Source organism: Chelonia mydas, chromosome 6, assembly GCF_015237465.2.
Source record: "Chelonia mydas isolate rCheMyd1 chromosome 6, rCheMyd1.pri.v2, whole genome shotgun sequence".
Classification (NCBI taxonomy): Eukaryota; Metazoa; Chordata; order Testudines; family Cheloniidae; genus Chelonia; species Chelonia mydas.
The window spans coordinates 14,654,718-14,673,181 of record NC_051246.2 but is presented as its reverse complement, the minus strand read 5'-3'; the positions used below and the strand labels follow the sequence as shown (position 1 = coordinate 14,673,181).

General features: G+C 48.5%; 1 protein-coding gene across 2 annotated transcripts in view; it reads left to right on the top strand.

The window, feature by feature from the left end:
• Positions 1-221: 221 nt before the first annotated feature.
• Positions 222-18,464, top strand: part of NUP160 (nucleoporin 160) — a 56,723-nt gene continuing 38,480 nt past the window's right edge. For both annotated transcript variants that reach the window (XM_037899272.2, XM_043548729.1), the window contains exons 1-12: positions 222-381; positions 619-727; positions 1,423-1,633; positions 3,217-3,439; positions 3,842-3,920; positions 8,371-8,485; positions 9,911-10,069; positions 11,671-11,748; positions 12,027-12,124; positions 13,831-13,915; positions 15,135-15,203; positions 17,378-17,461. In XM_037899272.2, the coding sequence (XP_037755200.1) occupies positions 285-381; positions 619-727; positions 1,423-1,633; positions 3,217-3,439; positions 3,842-3,920; positions 8,371-8,485; positions 9,911-10,069; positions 11,671-11,748; positions 12,027-12,124; positions 13,831-13,915; positions 15,135-15,203; positions 17,378-17,461 (1,407 nt within the window). In that variant the 5' untranslated portion in view covers positions 222-284. The remainder of the gene's footprint in view (positions 382-618; positions 728-1,422; positions 1,634-3,216; positions 3,440-3,841; positions 3,921-8,370; positions 8,486-9,910; positions 10,070-11,670; positions 11,749-12,026; positions 12,125-13,830; positions 13,916-15,134; positions 15,204-17,377; positions 17,462-18,464) is intronic.

Sequence of the window (18,464 nt, the reverse complement as noted above, 5' to 3'; positions counted from 1 at the left end):
CAGCTGACTCGCCCGGGGGGCGGGGGCGGGCCACGTGCGCGCGCCGGCCCGCTGCCTGTGCGGCGGGCGGGGCTGGGGCGACGCCTGCGGGGCAGCCACGTGGGGGGCGCGGGGCGCGGCTCCGGCCAGGGGACGCCGCGCGCCATTGGCCGAACGCGCCGGCGGGACCCGCAGCGTTCTCGGGCGGCGGCCGCGCAAGGGGGGGCGTGACCCCGCCCCCTCGCGCCTCGGTCCCGTCCCCGGCTTCCCGTGGGGCCGCGCGGCGCGGCGCGCGGGAAGGGAAAATGGCGGCGGCGCTGGCCGAGCGGAGCTGCCTGGAGCTGAGCGGGGCCGAGCGCGGCCCGCGCCGCCGGGTCCGGGAGCTCGCGCTGAGCCCGCCAGGTACGGGGACCCTTCCCCTCCCCCCCCGCCTGGCCCCGCCCCCGGGACTCCTCTCCCCGCCTGGCCTTCCCGGCCCCGCCCCAGGGACCCCCCCTCGCCCCCGGGACACCCTGCCTGGCTCCCGCGGCACGCCCCCTCGGGCTGCCCCTGCCGCCAGCCCGCCCTGAGGGCTGCCCCGTCCCCCCTCCCGGATCCCCGCCTTGCCCGCGCTCATCCCACCCCTTCCCTTCCCCGCAGGTGCCAGCGTGGGCCCCGGGGCCGGGCGCTACGCCGACAGCGCTGGCGGGTTCTGCTACCAGGAGAGCGCCCAGCTGGTGTCGGTCACCAGGAACCGCTTCATCCACTGGTAGGTGTGGGGGGAGCGCCTGGGTATCGGGGACTCTGCCAGGCACACCCCGTGTTGCCCCTGCCCTGGGGTGTGAATTGCCTGCCCCATGGCGAGTATTGCCGCTGGGCAGGTATCGCCCCCTGGGCTAGGGGGAGGCCGGGGTCTTGGGCTGCTCTTCCCCTGCCGGGGGGTGTGTGTGCGCGGGTGGTGAGATGCCAGTTCAGTGCAAGGTGTCCCTTTAAAGTCAGTGGATTAGATTTGAGCATGTGCCCAAGTGCTTTTCTGAATGGGATGGACTGCTGCATGGGGGTCCTGAGTAACAGTTAGTGGGAGCAAGCCCATGGCTCCCTGTAGCAGGATACCTTTGCCTGCAGCAGAGTCTATGGCCAGGTTGACACTAGGAAATTAGGTCAATATAACTATGTTGCTCAGGGGTGTGACAGATCCATACCCCTGAGCAATGCAGTTAAACTGACACTACTCCTGGTGTAGACAGACAGCACTAGGTCCCATCCGTCTCCCTGGGAGGTGGAGTATCTATGTGGATTGGAGAAGCCCTCCTGTTGGGTAGGTAGCGTCTTCACTGCAGCGCTGCAGTGGTGCCACTCCAGTGTAGACCTGCCCTGTGAGTCTAAACCTGTGTTGTGTTGATCACTGCCGACCTGAGAGGCCTCACAATCGTCAACATAAAAAGCTTTTTTTTATTTTTTCAGGACCACTTCTGGAGACACTTTGGAGCTGGTGGAGGAGTCTCTGGACATAAACCTCCTGAATAATGCCATTCGGCTCAAAATCCAGAATTGTAGCCTCTTACCCGGAGGAGTACATGTGTGTGAGACACAGAATCTTGTCGTCATCTTGATTGTAACCAATCAGACTGTGCACCGTCTGGTCCTGCCACACCCTGCTCGCATGTACAGGAGTGTAAGTAGTCTGGGTGGAAATAATTGTGTACTTGTTTCAAGAAAATAGTTTATAGCTAGTTTATTAGAATTATCTTTTAGAATCAAAGATTGGTCTTGGCATAAACATAGCTGTGGCATGGATCATTGGAACAAGCTTTGATGGAAAGTGATCTGAAACCTGTAGTTTCTCCACCTAGCATTTTTTGTATTTTTAAAAACTAGTTTAGAGCATCTTTTAGGATACAAACCTGCTGAAATAGTGGTGCAGATACTACACTGGATATTGCATGTACATATGAAATATATGTCTCTGCTAATTTGCTTTTTGAATACCAAGATTAGGATTTTCAGAGGCTCCTAGGGAGCTAGGCACCCAGATCAATGGGAACTTGAACACTGGGGCCTAAGTTGCTTGAAATCTGTGACCATTACCATTTCAAGAGATGCAGAGCAGGAGTGCAAGCTCAGGGTATCTCTCTTTAGATCCCAAAGACTCCATGTATATAGTCACTTGTGCAACTATGATTCCCAAATTTTTCTGGTTGAGATGCCTTTACAGATATGACACACATTCTTAGTTCCCAAGCCAAACGATCCCAGATCACTGGCCAAGTGAAGTGAAGCCCTATGCTATATTCAGAGACCAGAAGGGCCTATTATGGTCATCTTGTCTGACCTCCTGGATAACACAGGCCAGAGAACTTCCCCCAAATAATTCCTAGAGCAGAGCTTTTAGAAAAACATCCAATCTTGATTTAAAAATTGCCAGTGATGGAGAATCCACCACAAGCTTGGTAAATTGTTCCAATGGTTAGTTACGCTCACTGATAAAAATGTCTGCCTTATTTCAGTCTGAAATTTGATGATTTTTGAAAACTGCATATGATCAATTCCAAAAATTCTGGAGCTGTTCTAGACATCAAAGGGCAGAACCCTATTAATGTTGGTGAAAACGGAAAACTGGAAAAGCCCAATTTTCAATAAAATCCACAGTTGATCACTCATGATGTAGAGGTGAGATAGTCACTTCACAGAGGCCTGTGGCAGGGGAGCAGAGTACTCTGGATACAGTGGTGTGAGGCAGTGACTTCAGAGTTAAGGGTGACATTTGGGTTAGGGTTAGTGAGTCTCTTGCCTTCCAACTCTGGCCATGGACAGGCCCTCCCAGCTGGGCATGGCCAGAGTCGGGGTGAGGGGCCCAGCTGGGTGTATAGCTGGGCCTACATAAGCCATGAAGTGTGCAACCCTCTAATTATTTTGTGGGATGCAAAGCACTTGTGCAGGAATGTGGTAGTGTTATCAAGATCTTGGCATGTATCTGGGAGGGAGAGTAGGTCCACCAATAAATCAGTTATCTAATCCACTTACACTTTGAGATCCACTCTTAAATGGTCAGCCCTTCCCAGCTAAAAATAAGGGAAAGAGCGAAGTTTAGGTGACCAGAGAATTTGCATCAAAAGATCTTTTCTCAGTAAGTAAAAGCCAGGAGTAGTGGAGATCATGCGTTTGTCATTCCTTTGGCAGTTCCATTTTTGTGTATCTAGTCTTAACAGTTCTGTGTGTTCTTGGGACCTGGACTTTTTTTTTTTTTTTCTTTAACAGGAGCTGATAACAGAGGGCCAGATGCAGTCTGTATTTACAGATATTGGAAAAGTTAATTTTAGGGACCCTTCAAACTACCACATGATCCCCTCCATTCCTGGACTGGCCTCTAATTCCACTGCTTCAGCGGCTTGGCTTAGCAGTGATGGGGAGGCTCTCTTTGCTCTGCCGTCTGCTTCAGGAGGAATATTTGTCCTCAAGCTACCTCCTCATGATGTGCATGGTAAGAGTTGGGAGTAGCGTATGTAACCATGAGTATGTATTTATAAAGCACGCGCTAATGTTTCTCACACCTTCACCAATTGTCCTGCCTATGCAAAAACAGCCATTTCATGCTGGTATAGAAGGTGATACATAGTGAAGGATGACCATGATTAGATTAATACTGGTCTGGATCCAGATATAGTGTACAGGCTTCACGCTCCCCCTCTTGGCTTTGTCAGTGCCTCTCGGTCCTGACCTGCAGCCTCCCTCCCTATTTCAGTTTTGGGCTTCCATTGATCTTGATTTTGTCTTGGATGCTTATTGTAATCTTACTCCCAAAATGCATGATAATTCAGGCCCATTGAAGCAGCAAATGATATTCTGCACATTGCTCAGCAGTTTCATTTTCATTTTTTTTCAGGGATAGTTTCACTTGTGGAGCTGAAGCAGAGCTCTGTGATGCAACGTTTGCTTACAGGTTGGATGCCAACTGCTATCAGGTTAGTGTTGTCATGTGACACATAGGATTGTCTCTTTTAACCCTCCGTATGGAAGCACATGGATTGTATTCAGATAAATTCAAAGGTAGACAAGCACACTTCAGGAGTAATGCTCAGCATGTAAATAGCACTTTTAAAAAGAGGTTAGGAACTTGCTGTAGGCCACACAGCAAGGCACAGTGACAAAATTGGGATCAGGAGTGAGGAGCTGGCTTTGTCCATTTTACTGTGCTGCCTCTGGATCTGTGTGGCTGAGATCTCCATGAATATGTTACATTTAGTAACTGGACCCTGGACTTTTACCCAGGAGTGGGTTTGGCAGCCAGTGCAGATTAAAAATTCCGAGTATGCTCTCTTCCCAGAAATCTAATGGTGACAGATACATGGATCACTGTGGTCCATATCTGTGCATAATAGGTGAAATCTATTGGGTAGCTGAAGACAAGACAAGGTGTTCCTAGCCACTGCTACTCTGTGGGCATCTGAAAGCAGGGACGAGTCCAGTAAGACCTCAGATTACTTTGACAACCATTGGGAAGCTCCCCATAATTTAGGGAGCCAATATGGATCTGACCAGTTCAAAATGCTTCCTCCTGCCTTGACTTTCATAAGAACATAAGACTCTCCGTACTGGGTCAGACCAATGGTCCATCTAGCCCAGTAGTCTGCCTTCTGACAGTGGCCACTGCCAGATGCTTCAAAGGGAATGAACAGAACAGGGCAATTATCAAGTGATCCATCCCCTGTTGTCCAGTCCCAGCTTCTGGCAGTCAGAGGCTTAGGGACATGCACTAGCTACTGATGGACCTATTCTCCATGAACTTCTCATTCTTTTTTGAACCAGTTGGCCTTCACAACATCCCCAGGCAACGAGTTCCACAGTGCTGTGTGAAGAAATACTTCCTTATGATTGTTTTAAACCTGCTGCCTATTAATTTCACTGGGTGACCCCTCGTTCTTGTGTTTATATGAAGGAGTAAATCACACTTTCATAGAATATCAGGGTTGGAAGGGACCTCAGGAGGTCATCTAGTTCAACCCCCTGATCAAAGCAGGACCAATCCCCAACTAAATCATCTCAGCTAGGGGTGGAAGGAGAATCCACCACCTCACTAGGTAACCCATTCCAGTGCTTCACCACCCTCCTAGGAAAAAGTTTTTCCTAATATCCAACCTAAACCTCCCCCACTGCAACTTGAGACCATTGCTTCTTGTTCTGTCACCTGGTACCACTGAGAACAGTCTAGATCCATCCTCTTTGGAACCCTCTTTCAGGTAGTTGAAAGCAGCTATCAAATCCCCCCCTCACTCTTCTGCAGACTAAATAATCCCAGTTCCCTCAGCCTCTCCTCATAAGTCATGTGCTCTAGCCGCCTAATCATTTTTGTTGCCCTCCGCTGGACTCTTTCCAATTTTTCCACATCCTTCTTGTAGTGTGGGGCCCAAAACTGGACACAGTACTCCAGATGAGGCCTCGCCAATGACGAATAGAGGGGAATGATCACATCCCTCGATCTGGCAATGCGCCTGCTTATACAGCCCAAAATGCGGTTAGCCTTCTTGGCAACAAGGGCACACTGTTGACTCATATCCAGCTTCTTGTCCACTGTAACCCCTAGGTCCTTCTCTGCAGAACTGCTGCCTAGCCACTCGGTCCCCAGTCTGTAGAGGTGCATGGGATTCTTCCATCCTAAGTGCAGGACTCTGCACTTGTCCTTGTTGAACCTCATCAGATTTCTTTTGGCCCACTCCTCTAATTTGTCTAGGTCCCTCTGTATCTTATCCCTACCCTCCAGGGTATCTACCTCTCCTCCCAGTTTAGTGTCCTCTGCAAACTTGCTGAGGGTGCAGTCCACGCCATCCTCCAGATAATTAATGAAGATACTGAACAAAACCGGCCCGAGGACTGACCCTTGGGGCACTCCACTTGATACCGGCTGCCAACTAGACATGGAGCCATTGATCACTACCCGTTGAGCCTGATGATCTAGCCAGCTTTCTATCCACCTTATAGTCCATTCATCCAGCCCATCCTTTAACTTGCTGGCAAGAATACTGTGGGAGACGGTATCAAAAACTTTGCTAAAGTCAAGGAATAACACGTTCACTGCTTTTCCCTCATACACAGAGCCAGTTATCTCAGCCTAGCAGGCAATTAGGTTAGTCAGGCATGACTTGCCCTTGGTGAATCCATGCTGATTGTTCCTGATCACCTTCCTCTCCTCCAAGTGCTTCAAAATTGATTCCTTGAGGACCTGCTCCACGATTTTTCCAGGGACTGAGGTGAGGCTGACTGGCCTATAGTTCCCAGGATCCTCCTCCTTGCCTTTTTTAAAGATGGGCACTACATTAGCCTTTTTCCAGTCGTCCAGGACCTCCCCCGATCACCTTGAGTTTTCAAAGATAATGGCCAATGACGCTGCAATCACATCTGCCAACTCCTTTAGCACTCTCGGATGCAGCTCATCCGGCCCCATGGACTTGTGCTTGTCCAGCTTTTCTAAATAGTCCCTAACCACTTCTTTCTCCACAGAGGGCTGGTCACCACCTCGCCATGCTGTGCTGCCCAGTGCAGTAGTCTGGGAGCTGACCTTGTTCGTGAAGACAGAGGCAAAAAAAGCATTGAGTACATTAGCTTTTTCCACATCTGCTGTCACTAGGTTGCCTCCCTCATTCAGTAAGGGGCCCACACTTTCCTTGATTTTCTTCTTGTTGCTAACATACCTGAAGAAACCCTTCTTGTTACTCTTAACATCTCTTGCTAGCTGCAACTCCAGGTGTGATTTGGCCCTCCTGATTTCACTCCTGCATGCCTGAGCAATATTTTTATACTCTTCCCTGGTCATTTGTCCAATCTTCCACTTCTTTTAAGCTTCTTTTTGTGTTTAAGATCAGCAAGGATTTCACTGTTAAGCCAAGCTGGTTGCCTGCCACATTTACTATTCTTTCTACACATGGGGATGGTTTGTCCCTGTAACCTCAATAAGGATTCTTGAAAATACAGCCAGCTCTCCTGGACTCCTTTCTCCCTCATGTTATTCTCCCAGGGGATCCTGCCCATCAGTTCCTGGAGGGAGTCAAAGTCTGCTTTTCTGAAGTCCAGGGTCCGTATTCTGCTGCTCTCCTTTCTTCCTTGTGTCAGGACCCTGAACTCGACCATCTCATGGTCACTGTCTCCCAGGTTCCCATCCACTTTTGCTTTCCCTACTAATACTTCCTGGTTTGTGAGCAGCAGGTCAAGAAGAGCTCTGCCCCTAGATCGTTCCTCCAGCACTTGCACCAGGAAATTGTCCCCTACGCTTTCCAAAAACTTCCTGGATTGAGTGTGCACTGAAACAGGGAATCATCGAAGACGTGTGTTTCTAATGGGGTCCTTCAGGGATCACTTCTTGGCTTTACCCTATAACACTTTATAACAATGGAAGAAAATATAAAATCATCACTGAAAGTTTTCAAGTGACACAAAAGTTTGAAGAGGCCAGGTCACTGATGCAGAGCAAACTGGATCTCTTGGTAAACTTGGTACAAGCAAATAATGCGTGTTTTAATATGGCTAAATGTATATGTCTAGGAACAAAGAATGTAGGCCACACTTAGGATGGGGGACTCTTTTTCAGAGTCATTGCTTCCCAGGATAGATTTTATTTTATTTTTATCTTTTTTCTTGGAGGGATTGATAATCAGCTGAACACGAGCTCTCAGTGCAACTCTGTGGCCAAAAGGCTGAATGTGCTCCTTGGATGCATAATTAGGGGGATCTCACGTAGGAGCAGAGAGGTTATTTTACCTCTGTATTTGACACGGGTGTGACTGCTGCTAGGATCCTGTGTCCAGCACTTCAAGGATGTTGATACATTGGAGAAGGGCAGAGAAGAGCCACGAGAACGATTAAGTGATTGGAAAACCTTCCTTATAGCGATAGATCCAAGGAGCTCATTCTGTTAACTTAGCAAAGAGAAGTTTAAGGGGTGCGTTGATCACAGACTAAGAACCTACGTAAGGAATAAATATTTAATAGTGGGTTATTCAATCTAGCAGAGAAAGGCCTAACACCATCCAGAGACTGGAAGTTGAAGCTAGATAAATTCAGACTGGAAATAAGATGTAAATTTTGAACAATGAGAGTAATTAACCATTGGAACAATTTACCAAGGTTGTGGCAGATTCTCCATCGCTGACATTTTTTTAAATCAAGATTGGATGCATTTCTGAAAGCTCTGCTCCAGGCATTATTTCAGGGAAGTTCTCCGTCCTGTGTTATCCAAGAGGTCAGATTAGATGATCACAACAGTCTCCTCTGACCTTTGAATCTGAGTAATTATTCACCTGTTACGCTTTAAGCCCCTTGTGACAGGGAGCTCATTGTCTGTCTTGTGTGCACAGAGATTCGCTCCCCTCAGTGCAGTGAATACTTAATAAAATTCTTCTGAATGACTACTTGTGTTTTCAGAGGTGACCAAGGCCCTTCAGACCTTCCTGTCAGCCTCTCTGTTCACTGCCTTGAGCATGATGCCTTCCTGTTCGCACTCTGCCAGGATCACAAACTCAGGATGTGGTCTTACAAAGTGAGTGAGTGTTTTGGGTTGTAATTTGCTCTGCAGATGGGGTTGTCACATCACATAGATGATATCGAGGTGCTGTGAGACAGAGGATGGGCTGTTGATTCTGAGACTTGGCTAAACTGGTGCTCCATGGACTGGCCGTGAGTTTGCTGAGTAGCAGGATTTCAGGGAACACAAAGAAATGGTCAAGTTTTGACTCCTGTTAATATTTTACTTGGAAATTGCATGATTTCTAGACATAGTGAAGCCTTCAAACATAGGTAACAGTGCAGGCAACAAGTTAGCAAGCTTACTGCACTGCCTTACCATGGTGTCTAGGACCACTTCTAGTGGGGTAAGGTACTTGGATCTCTATGCTAACTCAGTCCTTGCCCTTTCCTGAGACAACTAACAGGAGAGTGTCTTGTAACGGGGCTACCTGTCCACCAGAGAACTTGACTGAGTGCACCAGCTTGCTGAACACAACTCACGCTGAGCATCATATCCGAGCACCAATTCCCTGAGCCCACATACTCTCAGCTAGTTTGAATGGTTCAGGGGGGATGGGATTGTAGTTTTACTGCGCAGGCCCCCTCCTGATCTTTCAGAGCACACGCTCAGTCAGAGGCAAGATCAGGAGAGCAAAACAAATGAACTGTGTTTCAGATAGTTGTACAGGCCATGCGTATTGCTTCAGCTTACCTGGAGAATGGATCGGTGCAGACTGGTGCTTAAATGCATGGCTCCTCAGAAGGCTGCGAGGGAGACAAGTCTAAAAGACTAGAAATCTCTTAATAGCATTTGAGGATGTAACATAGCTATTAAAGCAGGGTTCCCCACCTTGAGGAGATACCAGCCTAGTCTGGGGAAGGGGGAACCAGATAGAGAAGAGCAGCCATATGCAGAGTGGGGAAAGCTGCGTGACACTGGATCCGCTCTGATTCTCCACTGTAAATATGCTTCTGTCAGTTCAGCAGTGGGTAGTTTCTTGAAACCCACATTCCTTCCTGGCAGTCCCTAGCTACAGGAATGCTCAAACATAGGGCTGCAGGCCCAACAAGCAGCACAAGCTTTGTGTGTTTGCATTCACAACAGGCAGTTCAGCTGCCAGAGCGTGTCTCTCCCTCCCAAAGTGTCACATGGCTGCCCCCACAAGGGCAAGCTGTAGCCTTCATGTAAGCGAAGGGAAGAAGGCAGGAGGAGCAACTAGGGGAGCAGAAATGACACACCCAAGGGAAAGCAATGAAAAGGAAAACAGGTATTGGGGGGGGGGGGGGGGGAAGAGAATAAAGGGGAAAAATGGACCTGGGGCTAGCCCCAGGGTAAGGTGTGGTCCGAGAGAAGGTGGGGAACTGCTGCTGGACTTGTATATTAAAGGACAGGAGGTGGAAAAGCTGAAGCCCCTAACCTTCCTTTGTGCTGCTTGTCTGCTGTCTTTGTTCTGGGCAGGACCAAATGTGTCTGATGGTAGCTGATCTGCTGGAGTTCGTGCCTGTGAATAAGGACCTGAGGCTCGCTGCTGGAATGGGACATCGATTGCGGCTGGCCTATTCGCAGTCACTGGGGCTCTACCTTGGTGTTTATATGCATGCACCCAAGCGAGGACAGGTACAAAATGACTGGAACCTTCAAGACTTCTCTTATAGGCAAAGACAGTGAATTATTGGGATGCTCCCAGTTTTGTATAGGGTTGCACATAATAGTAAAGAGAGCATTTGCCAACATGCACTGCACGGAATAATATCTGCTGAATAGTGTTTCTCATTCCAAAACACTTTGCAAGATGCTCACGTGTCTTTGCTTTGGGAGTAGAACTTTCCATGTTTGGTGTCTACCAGTGGGTCTGCTGTTCGGGAAATGGAGGAAGAGGAAAAGTGATTTGCTTTTGAGAATGGGTAGAGTGGAGCAACGTTACCCTTATAACAAATTCTCGCACTGCTTTTTAAAATCTGAAGTGAGTTGGGAGCGGAAATTTGAGGTTTGATGTAGTGATAAATCTTGGGGCAAAGGGTCTCAGAGGCTGGTTTTGATTTAGCCCAGTTGTGGAGGTTTTCAAATAATTCAAGATGGGAGTTTCAATGAGCTACTGTTGTGTGTGGGGAAGCTACTTTCCAGCTGTGTAAATCAGGGCTGCGCAGACATGCGTAACTAAGGTGAGCAGGAAGCCCTACTTCGTTAACTCCGTGTTTAACTATTGAAAGTGTGCAGAATTTGCATACTAAGTGCTTAGAGGCAAGCACCATCGCAAACGGCATGCTCAGGGTGCATAAAACGATGCACAAACTGGTTTCACGTTTGATGTTCTGGTGGGGCTGGGGCGGTACTTTGTGATAAAAAGGCATCTAGGTGATTCCCAGCAACCAAGTACCCAGGAGTTAAACCTTAAGGCTGTAAAGTAAAGCCACCAAAAGTGTGTAACTGATCCAACAGCATTAACTCTGGGCCCTGGGGGTGTATGCATCTTGATAGTCTTTACTTACGTTCCTATACAATAATCTCTGTAGGAGCCCTGCCTTATTCAGTTCATGGTGAATGAGGCAGGGATGCAGCATTTATTTTTAAACATCTTGCTAGAACAGAAATGAAGAGAACAGATATATACAGTGTCAACCAGTTTCCTTTTGTGAACACTCTAGAACCCAGCATGAGTATATTTTAAATTATTTCTGTGCTTGCTGTTTACATAGCACACTCATTCACGGTTGTAATTGCAAGCAGAATGTGGCCCTCAGGGAGTATGGATTGGCAGGTCCCTTTATCGCCTGCACCAAATGTCTTTAGTTGAATGTGTCACTTTAACTTCGGCAGCTCCTGGGTTGAGTGCTATATTTTGCATTAATATCCATTGTGCTGGCATGGAGGAGTTCCACTCCTGGACCTGGGCATTGTGCAGATTGGAATCTCTTAGCCAATCCGAGTGCTTGGGGTTTCAGAGTGGAGTGGCACAGCTGTCAGTGTGCGCGTGCAGCATCTCTGAGTGAGGCAGTTGCATTTTAGTATAGTATGCACTGCCTTGCACTACTTGACACTAGTTCTTTCAGTCATAAGATTCAAAACAGAGTACCTCAGTATCAGGTGCTTGGATAATGCTGTGATGGGCATGGGATAGGAACCTGAGTAGAACAGTTTCACTGTGTCACTTTGATAGCATCTTTATTTTAATTAGGGTGGCTCTTTTCCAGCCATTGACTTACCTTGTGTGTGTACAGTTCTGTGTCTTCCAGCTGGTGAGCACTGAGAGTAACCGCTATAGTCTTGATCACATATCCTCCCTATTCACCTCTCAGGTGAGTGCCAATGCTACACTCCTTGGGGAGGGAGGGTGGGGCACAAAACTAGTAGTGGGCAGAGTCTCACTGGAAGAAGAGTACAGATCCATAAATCAGATATAAGCTTGCAGACTTTTAGTAAGAATAAACAGGATCTGGATTTGCTCCTGTGAATGTAACAAAATAACGTTACATGTTTCTCTGGCTTATGCACTTGTACCCACTGAGAGCAACTTTAAACATCACTTGCATTTTCGGTGTGTTAATCAAGTCTCCATGCTGTCTTTTTCAACTAGGAGACGCTTGTTGATTTTGCCTTAACACCAGCTGAGATCTGGGCACTGTGGCACGATGATGAGAATCAGACTATTGTGAAATACATCAACTTTGAGCAGTGAGTCTCCCTCCTGTTTTACTGGTTAACCTCGTGGGATAGTAATTACAACGGTCACTATTATTGTTTGTTAAAATCATTCTTACATTTGCTTCCCTCCACTTGCTTCCTTTCCTCTCCACTTGTGCTCAGTTCATTGTTAGCTAATTTCCTTAATATCCCAGGGTGCGTGGCGTCTGTCCACTCCTTGTAACATAGGTTATTTAGATTTTTAACCCTGCTTGATTATAGCAGCTAGAGCTGTGATAGCAAGAAAGCAGGGTTAAGAACTCAGAGGTCTGGCATGATTAGAAGATCACAGGGAACATCTGTGCCACTCCCAGCTTCCTCCTCACACTTTTTTGCCAACTTTTACATATTCATCTGGGGCAAGTAGGAGTTGTTTGGAGGACCAGCGAGTAAATATTAGTTTATTCATTGGCTGGTGGGCAAGTAGAATCATAGAATATCAGGGTTGGAAGGGACCTCAGGAGGTCATCTAGTCCAACCCCCTGCTCAAAGCAGGACCAATCCCCAATTTTTGGCCCAGATCCCTAAATGGCCCCCTCAAGGATTGAACTGACAATCCTGGGTTTAGCAGGCCAATGCTCAAACCACTGAGCTATTCCTCCCACCGACAAGTAGGTGGACAAGTAGACACTGTATCTGGGCCCCTGGACTGACTGAAATACTTGGGTAAAATGATTTACAAGTGCCCTGCTTCCCTTTAGGCACATGAATCTGCCATTAATTCTAACTGGGCAGAGTTTCAGAATCAGCCCATCTCTACATACATGTCAGTAAAACAAAGGGAGAGCTCAGCATGATATCACAATGATGGGCTTGGGATAAGAATCTAGATAGCCGGCTAGATAAATCCATGGGTTAACTGGACAGCAGAGTAAACAGAAATAAGGATTGTGGCAAGGCACCGCTTCTGCCTCGCTGGGCTTAGTGCTCCCTCCTCTGTCAGGGACAGGGCCTGGGGTAAATCAGCCCCCACTCTGGAGTGTGTCTGTCTTCCCTCTTCGGGGTTTGTTTCTCAGAGCCTTCCCGGTAGACCTCGGGGCAGGTCTGAGGAGTGCTCCTCTGCCAAACAAAGGGGAACAGGTCTGTAAAGCAGCAAAAGAAAAAGGGAATACCTTTCCCTGACCCCCTCATTGGGGCAGGTGTTGTCCTGTCACTGGCCCCAGGGTGTCAGTCCTTCCCCTAAACAGGCACTGGGTTTTGGGTGTCTCCCCTATGGGGAGGAGTGCAGTCTCTCACACTGGAGAAGCCTATCTCCCAGCTGCCTCCAGCCTTGCAGCAGTTTCGTTTCTCTCCTCTCCTCTCCTCTCCCTTCCCCACCACCACCCTGAGAGATTTTAACAGATTTCAGGCAGCCCTTAATTGGACTCAGGTGTCCCTAATTGACCTGAAGTAACCCCTTCCCAGCTTGTAGGAAAAAGGGCCTTTAGCATTCTAGGGCTAACATACCTGTTTCCCCAGACCCTCCTGCAGTCGTCTGGACTCACTTTGTCACAGGCTGTAGCATTTGTACATAAGTCATTAGACATCTTTCTTTAGATTATCCTACCATATGCCCCATCTGGACCAGCACTGAATTAATATCTGTGACTATTGGTGAAAATACTGTAGTTGAACTCACTTCAGACTAGGATTACCAGAGAGTTTAGTGTTCACTGCGACTGAGCATACATGATTGATGGAAATTCTTTTTTCCTCAGAAATATCGCAGGCCAGTGGAACCAAGTGTTTGTGCAGTCTCTGCCAGAAGAGGAAGTGAATATTAGAGATGACCAAGACCCTAGGGTGAGTGGACAATACAATACCAACCAGAAGTAACTTGGGCTGTGTCCCTAGCTTCCTTTCTATCTTTTGCTGCAGGAGACCGAACTAGAAAGACCGTTGGGACAGATCAGTGAATGCAATATAACTTTATTTTGTATGTTGTCCTTTATAGAAATGGTATCTTTAAAGCTTCACAGAATTAAATGAGACAACAGACACATAGCATACATTACAGTGGTGTAAAACACTTAAACTGGCCACAAGACCAGTAGCTGAGGAGGAACAGAAATTGTTATAAGCAAGGGAGAAAGTCTTTCAAGATGAGATTTGTAAACAGCTTGACGTCCGTGAGCAGAGGGATAGAGGATGGCTGCTTCTGGTGGCAGGAACTGTGAAGAAGGCAGATTGAGAGACTAGAGCAAACATGGATTTCCAGCTTGAGTAGGAATGAGGATCCGATGGAGTGGTCTAAGGATGGGGTGAGAGAGCAGAAGCATTAAGCTACTTAGTGGATGTGATGAGGCCTGAGGAGGTGGAAAAGAGGGCTGAGGGCAGAGTTGTATAAAACTCTGAAGAGGGGAGGATGAGTTGGAATTTGATACAGGAAGGAATTTTACTGTGAATTAGGGCAGTTGGAGATTGAAAGGAAGGACGTGAATTCCTCAGGTCTGGAAAGGTGATCTGGAGGAGAGGCATTAATGGGACTGAAGGGAGCACAGGAATTGCCAGTGCCATGGGAAGGGGAGTAGGAATTAGACATGGCAGCCTGAAGGTGCTCCTTGCTCCTCATTGCACACGATACAGGTGGGATGGAAAGAGGGGGTGTTGAATTCTAGAGGATGCTGAATTCTAAGGGGTGCTATGAAACCAAACCCTCAGTTTTACCAGCACTAAGGAGCTGTGCTGCCTTCTGCCCCCATGAACAGGAAAGATAGCCACTTCTTTGCAGTCTCCTTTCAGGCTGTTAGCTGCGGCGTTCATCCCTGCAGAGTGTGTCTGGCTGCTTTTCATTCTGGGGGTGACTTACCTCATTCTGAGAGACTAGACCATCTATACTGGGTTTCAGATTGTCAGAGTCCTTTTGCAATAAACCATTGAAAGGCCAGTATCCTGCAATTTACAGTGCCACCTGTTAGCAGGCTCCTGCAGAAGAGATGCCTAGAATGATGAACTGTAATTAGAAGCCTGCATCATTTTGCATAAATGTGCTTCTCTGAATTACCATTTTGTTCTTTCACAGGAAACTTATTTGGAGTCTCTCTTCATGCCTGGTCGGTTCACAAATGCTGCTCTACTCAAAGCTCTACAGGTTAGCAAACAATCAGTTTGTGCTTCCTCAGTTCCAGCCACTTTGTGCCACTTCTGGCTGCACAAAGCGAATGTGGGCCAGTAGAGGAGGAGAACTCTCAGCTGGCCTGCGTGCCATCCGTTGGCGTAAGGCCCCACAGAGACCAGTCACCATAAATTAGAGCAGCCCTTAAACAAGTCTAATGTTTGCTTATGGGCTGGAAAGGGAGGCATAACTTGCTACTTGACAGCCTCCCTTCACCGGAACTGACCAGATATCAGTAGAAGAGAACATCTGGACCTGCAAAAGCTGCGTTTGTGTTTATACAGTGTCATAGGTGTACTTGATATGCTACAGACAAATGAAAGCTCCCTGCCCTGAGGCGCTTTCGTTCTCCCCGTGCACATAACACGACAAGGTACAGGCAGTGGCAGGAGGAAGAAGGCTATAATAGTGAAAGGTCCCAAGGGTGCTGAGCCAGGAAGAGTGGCGAGAGCCGTTTCTATGGACTGGAAAGGGTGGAGGCTGGGCGTGGTGACTGAAGAACAGTCTGAGATGAGGACGTTTATACAGTGGCTGTATGCAGCCTGCCCAGTGTGCTTCAAGGAGAGGGCAAGGAGGGCCCAGGCTAGGGTCCTGTGGATGGGGGCATACAAGAACATGTAGGTATGTGAAGAGAAAAGAGCCCGAGGGGAAGGCAAGGGTGAGAGCGAGGGTGGCAGTCGATAAGGCCAGAGGACGATGGAGGAGCGGGAAAAAGAACAGGCAGGAGGTTTCAAGGGCAGGGTCTGGGGTGCAGCAAAGGATGCTGAGATGGGAGAATGGGGGGAGTGGAAGGTCATGCCGGATCTAGTCTTCACTACCAAGAAGCTAGTGCAGGGACGGTTTAGGAAGGAGCCAGAGGTGTGAAATGATAGTGACGGCTTGCTGGCCTCGGTCAGGGAGGGCTGGGTGCGTGGACAAGGTAGCAGAGGTGACTGATGAGATCAAATCCATAGCAGAAGATAGCCATGTGGGCTGGGGGTTTCCTGCTGAACTTTCTGGGGCTCAGGACCAGCAGTGGGAGAAATGAATACTAGGTGTGAGCCAAGCTGGGCTTGGTGGAGTGGGCGGCGTGTGGTGCGGGGAGCGTTAACCCCAGAGCTGAGGGAGGAGGGGAAAGGTTTGGGCAGCAGCGGGCGCTGGCGAGCTCGTGGACTGGAGGGTGCAGGAGGAGGAAGGGCCAGGGGTTGAAGCGAATGCAGTGTTGCTGCTGCTCCGTAATTCTCTGATGGAGACGCTGGTGGGCAGCGCTGGGCTCGGAGTCTCCGTCTCCCCAGTTTTATGCTGGTGTGACTGCATTTAAGTCACTGGTGTGACAGTGGAGAATCAGGCCCCTGGTGTGCACCTTATTGCCTCCGAGGACACCACCCTGGTTCTCCCTTCGGGCAGGAACTTGTGAGCTGCCCGCTGGGCTTGCTCTTGACTCAGTGTAGCTTCTGTGATGGAGCTCATGGGCCGAGCTCAGCAAAGCCCTGTGCTCACTTCCCTGGAGATGCGCTGTCTGTAACGAAATCGGCATCGGATCAATTCCAGGTCTGGGAACGTTCCAGGTGTCAGTGGGTTTGGTGAACGTTGGAAAAGCCTGATTCCACTAACTCATACAATGAGTGTGTAGGCTGTGGATCCAGGGGGAGGCAGTGACTGCAGGAAAGCAGGGTCGCTGTGGATCTGAGGGAGGCAGTGACCTCCGGGGGACCTGTGGCAGCGGGACAGGGTCACTGTGGATCCAGGGGAGGCAGTGACCTCGGGGTCAGAGCACCAGAAAGCCTGCTGTGCCTGCAGCACCCAATGGGCATTGTATGGGCCTGATTTTAATGCAGGTCAGGCTGCTGGAAGCCCCTTTCCTCCACTCTGGCCCGCCCCTCTCGTGGGCCTCTGGATCCCCGCTACGGCCAGTCCCTCCCTCGTATTGGGGGCAAAGGGTCGGGATGAGCGTACAGCCTGGCATCCGTAAACAGCGAAGTGCATAACCCTCTCGTAATGCCAACTATCCCTTTGCTCTGGTGTATCTTGGCGGCCTCTGCCTAGCTACAGTTCTCTGCAGTGAGTGATGTTACTCCTCTGTTCTACATCTTCACGTCGTACTGTCGCTTAGACAGGTTTGTGGCAAGTCTAGTGCTTCAAAATGGAAGTTTCCTGTAATGTTTTTGTAGATCTTTTCCCGAGGAGGAGAAAGAATCATGGATCTGACCTGGGATGAGCTGAAAAAAGAGGTGACCATAGCTGTGGAAAACGAGGTGAGGTTTCCATTGAGTGTTTTATGATGACAGTCATCACTGTGGTATCTTAGCACCTCAGGTAGAATTAAAAACTAAATCCACAGATGACCCCTGGCCTAACTTTCCTCCCTGCTAGCCCCAAAGCAGTTGCATCATTTTAAACAAAAATTCCTTCTCACTACTTCCCCATCTCTTAACTATTCCTCTTTCTCCAGGGGTTCACCGTTCTCCCTGCTCTTCCCACTGGTTTTAGGTGTGCCAAAGTGAGCTGCACTTCCTTTTTCCTTTAGAGTCTCTTTACATTGTAAGTCAGAGAGCACTTTGTATAGTGACAATGGTGCCAGGTTTTTCTCTGTTGCAATTCCTGTCTTGTGCACATCACTCACATGCTTGTTTTCTCTGTGCTGCCGCAGTGAGAGCCTGGTGGGTGGGTGGCGGGGTGCAGTAGGAGTGGGCATGGGTCTTCACCCACTGCGGCTCCTCTGAGCACCTCAGGGAGGCCTCACTTCAGTGCTGCTGCTGAGGAGAGACCAGCAGGCAGGCAGGAGGGAGTGGGGGGAAGGCAAGTCCATTTGCTGCTGTTCTGCTGCCTGTTTTCTTTCCCTTGGTGAAAGATCCTTAAGCATCATCGGGGAAACAACTAAAACCCTTATAAAATAGCTCTGCTTTTTATAGAAAGCGCACCTGGCTGGAAAGGTGCTTATTGGAACCTTCAAAAATAGTCTAGTTAAAGGAAAAATCAAGTAGTTGCTGTCCTTTTTCCTGGTCTCGGTCTAATGGTGGTCTGTTAAGCCACCACGTACTTGTAAGGATTTTTATCCTTAAGTAATTGCTGTATACCCTGAGTGTTAACACCACCTCATAGCTTTGTATCTAGGATGATAGAAGTGGCTCTCTTGGACTCTTGTCTGGCTCACGCTCCAAAATATTCGGTAGTAGAGGGTACAACATATCTGTATCTAAAAGTGTGGGAAAAACGGTGTTGGTGTTTTCAAAATATGTTGCCACGTAATTAGCTGGT